This window comes from Miscanthus floridulus, chromosome 16 (assembly GCF_019320115.1).
Source record: "Miscanthus floridulus cultivar M001 chromosome 16, ASM1932011v1, whole genome shotgun sequence".
Lineage (NCBI taxonomy): Eukaryota > Viridiplantae > Streptophyta > Magnoliopsida > Poales > Poaceae > Miscanthus > Miscanthus floridulus.
Window position 1 is genome coordinate 12,461,776 of NC_089595.1, and position 5,216 is coordinate 12,466,991.

At 45.2% G+C, this 5,216-nt stretch overlaps 1 protein-coding gene across 1 annotated transcript; it reads right to left on the reverse strand.

Moving 5' to 3' along the window:
* Positions 1-1,318: 1,318 nt before the first annotated feature.
* Positions 1,319-2,020, reverse strand: LOC136513143 (metallothionein-like protein 2C). Its single transcript, XM_066507132.1, has 2 exons — positions 1,862-2,020; positions 1,319-1,740 (listed from the first exon to the last, which is right to left on the reverse strand). The coding sequence occupies exons 1-2, from the start codon at positions 1,924-1,926 to the stop codon at positions 1,557-1,559; spliced, it is 249 nt and encodes an 82-aa protein (XP_066363229.1). The 5' UTR covers positions 1,927-2,020; the 3' UTR covers positions 1,319-1,556.
* Between the last annotated feature and the right edge of the window lie 3,196 nt (positions 2,021-5,216).

Sequence of the window (5,216 nt, forward strand, 5' to 3'; positions counted from 1 at the left end):
ACATTCCTCCTGTTCTGCACTCCCACTCTACAGGGGCTCATAACCTTGGGCAGTGAACTTATTGGGTTTGCCACAATGTCAACCCAATCCAAGCCAGCTATAGAGTCATCATGATCAGCATACAGAACAAATGTCCTCACTCTACCTACCAGAGAGGCCATCACCAAGGTATCTGAGTCACTAACAATCAACCTAATGCCATCTGAAATGTCTTTCCCAGGTAAAAGCCAGTACATCTTCAAATTTGGGTTCTTCGGGTAGTGAAGCATGAACAACAACTCATTAAACCACACTGGAGACCAACTGCCTGCCTCACAATGATCAAAGCAGTGAACTTGCCCACCAACATAGGCCCGATTAACTCCTGTTCTAGTAAAAAACCCTCCATGATGCATCTCAACCGTGAACTCACCACTATCAGCTCCTAAAATTGGAAAGATTGCTAACAAATTAGGTCAATCCCAAACCCTAGACGAACCAAAATCATAAAAGATGGTAAACATTTGCCATTCCGATTCACAACACCATCTAACTACATTCAATGCGAAGACTAAGATTACAACGAAATGAGCTAAAGGGGATTCACTCACCATACATAGGTCGGCCTCGCCCTTGCGGCCGCAACACCGTCACCATCGTGCAGATTCACCGCAACCACCGCGGGAATCTGCACACCACTGGGCTTCGACGTCACTCCTCCGCCGTGTTGGCCTCCTAACTCGCCGGCGATTGCCTCCACTACCGGCCGCCCCACGAGCTCCCCGCGACTTCGTGTGACCATGACGGCGGACTCAGAGAGGTGAAGGAAGGGGAAATGGCGGAAATGAAAATAACTGGGGGGCCTCTCTGCTTATTTGCACGCCCCAAACCAGGCTCACGCGCGGCTCACGTGCGCTCTGTCCATGCCATGTCGGCAAAAAGCTTGATCCGATGAGTTATGTACCTAAGTGGCATACTTAAACAACATTAGGGTGTCAGAAGTCCGATTTGAGAGTTTGGGGACCTAAGTGGCACCATGCGACAAGTTCAAGGGCCTACGATGCATATACCTCAAAAAAGATTAACAATACTGCCATGACGCATGGACTTCTGGTTAGAGCTCTCGCAGGAATGCCTTACTGTTTAGCACCAACTTTGAGTGATGCAGCCCTGTTTCACACACATATATATTGTTCATCTCAGATTTTGTAGCACTGTAAATAGGTTCTCAGATTTTTTTTGCAGCATCTCGTTCTCGTCAGTCACAGCAAGAAGCAAGCAGTGACTCTGATGCATGGGGCCGTCAGTCAAACAGAGACACACACAGAGACACAGGTAATGCAGAAAAACACATATATTAAATCAGGCACGAGGCGGACATAGGAGGATAGACGACGACGGCATCGTCAAACCGCGAGACGTTGAGATGAACCCCAGGAGACGGAGACGAGGCAGGCGACCATGCATGAATAATGGCGGTGCACGCAGTTGACAGGATCTTATTTAGACGCCGCTACATAGTTTAGTACGCTGGGGGGTGGTTGTCTCCTTCCTCCTCGTGCGCCCTCGCGGCTGGCTCAGTTGCAGCTGCAGCAGGAGCAGCCGCAGCTGGTGCCGCACTTGCAGGTGTTGCAGTCGCAGCCGCCACCCTCGGTGGCCACCTCGAACCCGCCAGCGCTGGCCTTAGTGGTGGGCGCAGCGAGCACCAAGGGCTTGATGCCGACGGTGGCGGTGGTCTCCACGTCAGGGGACATCTTGCAGCTGCATGCATGAGGATGGATCATACATACGCATTCAAACATATATGATCATCATCTACTCGTCATGAATATGTATACGATATGATTGTGATGTGAGGAGGATTAGCAATCTGTTTTTTTACCCGCCGCAACCGCTGCCGCACTGGCAGCCGGAGCCGCACCCGCAGTTGCCGTTGCAGCAAGACATGCTCGGTCGAGTGGATCACCGGCGAAGGGCGCAGGGGCTGCTGTGTTACTGAAGAAGGAGTTGTGCTGCCTTGCTTGTGATGAGGTTATGGCGAGGGCGAGGAGGGGTATAAATAGGCCGGGCGGCGGAGTGGGGGACGGCAGCCGGTGGCCGGAAAGAATGGACGCGGGCGAGCCAGGGACCACCACGGCACCACTGCTTGCTTTGGGAGCAGGAATATGGATAGAGAGACACAGCAGCGCCTCTCTTTCCCTCTCACTTTCTCTCCGTGTTTTGGAGGGAAAGGGTCCAAATGGTGCAGGAACCGAACAAAAAGGGATTTTTTCTGCAGTAATTTCACTTTACTTTGAGCGAGCGAGGAGTAGCTCGCTGTCTGTCTGTCGCCATCATATTCATATCGTGGCAAGAATAAGTTTGTCTTTTTCATTAGAAACACAGAGACAGATAGATGCAAGGGGATGATGAGGCACAAATTAATATAACTCAAACTCTGCGTAGTTTATGCTAATTGTTAAGCACCAACCAACCAATTAATCAAACTGCAGGCAGGAAAGAAGTCAGGGATGTTGAGATCAGTTTAGGATTAGCTGATCAGGTCGAGTTCTCCTTGATCAGATCAGGGGTGCAGAGTCCAGGGCCAACAGTTCAGACTTGAGAGGTAGGTTCAGTCAGATCAAAAAATCTGCAGGTGGCCAGGCGTGCTCGCTGGTCCTCCTATTGCTCACTCAGAAAAGAGAGAACAGAGGTTGCAGCACCAGCTGCAGATTAAATTAAAATCACTGCATCAATGCCATCCTCTGCCGTCACTTTCATCTGCAGGACGAACACTTCGTTGCCGAATCAGAATCTCTGCCACATCGGCGAGGCGACGATGGGGGTTGCGTAACAATCCGCACGGCATCAATCAGAGAGATTGCCGGACGGGCGCAGTGATCACGGATGTGCATGCGGATCAGACGACGAGAACGACGGCTCGCGGGAACCCAACCACTCGTGAAAACGAGAAACAGTGGGCGAAGCAGAAGCAGAGCAGGACTGTTGGTGGCGCCCGCCAATTATTGCTTGCCGCGAGCTGGAATGGAATCGATGGAGCATCGCGCAGCAGTCGCTGCTGCAGGACGCGAGCATCGGGTACTAGTGTGTGTGACTGTGAACTGTTGTCGTCGATGGAGCAAGGGCCTGCCTGATGAGAGTGGAATCTCCGTGCCCATCAGATCAGTCCCACACGACACGGATGCTTGCTGGGAGCATCATGGATGCATGCAGTAGTGACTAGTGAGTAGTCACCACTACCAGCATCAGCGGCGGATGGATGGACTCCTGCTATAATGCCTCACGGGTCATGCACTGCTCTGCTGAAACCAAGTTCAGACTCGAGAGTGATCGTCATCGTCACTTCGGTTTCAGTTCCTGATTACATTCACACCAAAGGCGTGGCTCAATTTTTACGTAGTGTTTCCATCAACAATGCTGGAACGTGCACCAAATAATATCACTAGAACAGAGACGGCCTGTACTCCCGGTGAAAACCCCTCTAGTCCCGGTTCCGGATGGGGAACCGGGACTAAAGGGGGACCTTTAGTCCCGGTGGGTAACACCAACCGGGACTAAAGGTGCCTTCTGACATGTCACGAGGCCGGCACCCTTTAGTCCCGGTTGGTAATACCAACCGGGACTAAATGTTATTTTTTTTCTTTTTTCTTTTCTTTTCATTTTTTTTGTTTTCTTTTCAAAATAGGTTTTCAAAGTCGTATTGTACGCTGCTAATAATACATTTATACGTGCGTATAGTATGTTTCGGTTCAAGCACAATGAACGTATTAAATGACACAATTCAAGCATATATATATATATATATATATATATATATATATATATATATATATATATATATATATATATATATATATATATATATATATATATATATATATATATATGCATGCATGCATATGTGTATTTTACATTATATTATTTCATGTGCATATATTACAAAAGATTGCATTACAGTTGTTGTGATATAACAAGTTTCCTCTCATCCTCTAGCTTGGCTTCCATGACAGTGTTGGGTCGAAGTAGAACTCGCCCTTAGAATCGATGACCTGGTTATTAAAAAATCCGGCTATAGACTCTTGAATTACTTTGAACTGGTCTTGCCGTATGACCTTTTCCTCCAACCATCGAGCCTACATGTTTGAATTAAAGAAAAATAAATTAATATATGTACATACATACACACACACACACACACACATATATATATATATATATATATATATATATATATATATATATATATATATATATATATATATATATATATATATAAAGACATAGTAACACAATCAATAATAATAATTAAATGAATATATAGTGTATTTTTAATGTACTTTGAGTCTCTCTGTAGGAGTTCTTTGGGAGACCTCCTTGATAAACTTGCAAACATAGTAACCACAGTAGTTGTTCCCCTGTTTCTGCCTCAGACACCACTTTACGAGAAAAAGATTTGTCATCCAATCTGGTGATCCGGTGAAAGCTATATGTTTAATTAATAAAGATGATGCGATTTAGGGGACTTACTTTCAAAGGGATTACATTCAGTGGCGCTTTGCATTTTCCCATGTGTTGCTTCTCAATAAAGGTTTTCCAAACACTGCCCAATAAAAAATTTGCCATGTCATCAGATATAGTTAATCATCATGTTTGTGTGTATATATAGTTGCTAGAGATACCGAAATTACCTCTGGATAATATCTATCATATCTTGGTAGTTTTGTTGTGGTTTTCTCATCGAGTCATAGATTATCAAGTGACTTTTCACCAGATCGATGTCCATCAATATCCAGTGATTGCTGCATGTGTTTATAGGATATAACGCATAACACTCATTAATTAACTAGAATCAACATATGAGCCATTAAGGATGATCGACATTATTAACACTCACTTGAAGTTGTAGGGAAAGAGTATATCCTTCTTGTGGCGTTGGTTCACTAAGAAGTTCATGAGGTTACTCTCTGACTTAGACTTCCAATTAGGCTTTGGAGTAACTGGGTCTTTGAATACTATATGGGGATCAACAAAACCAATTTCATTGCAGCCTTTCTTTCTGCGCTCTGTCATTGTAAATCTGCATATATATAGTACTTGTTAGGATAATTTATATGCATATGCACACATATGATGAGTTTAATAATAGATCGAAAGAATTATTACTTACAGGCAATAGCAGCTAATGATAACTTTGTCTAGAGAGGTCAGGTGGCATAGTTGATGAAATTCTGCAAAGT

Excerpts from the sequence above, each read along its gene's own strand:
- LOC136513143 (XM_066507132.1), bottom strand. The coding sequence starts at position 1,926 with ATGTCTTGCTGCAACGGCAACTGCGGGTGCGGCTCCGGCTGCCAGTGC. Across the intron at positions 1,741-1,861 it reads TGCGGCAGCGGTTGCGGCGG|CTGCAAGATGTCCCCTGACG; the intron begins GTAAAAAAACAG and ends TCATGCATGCAG.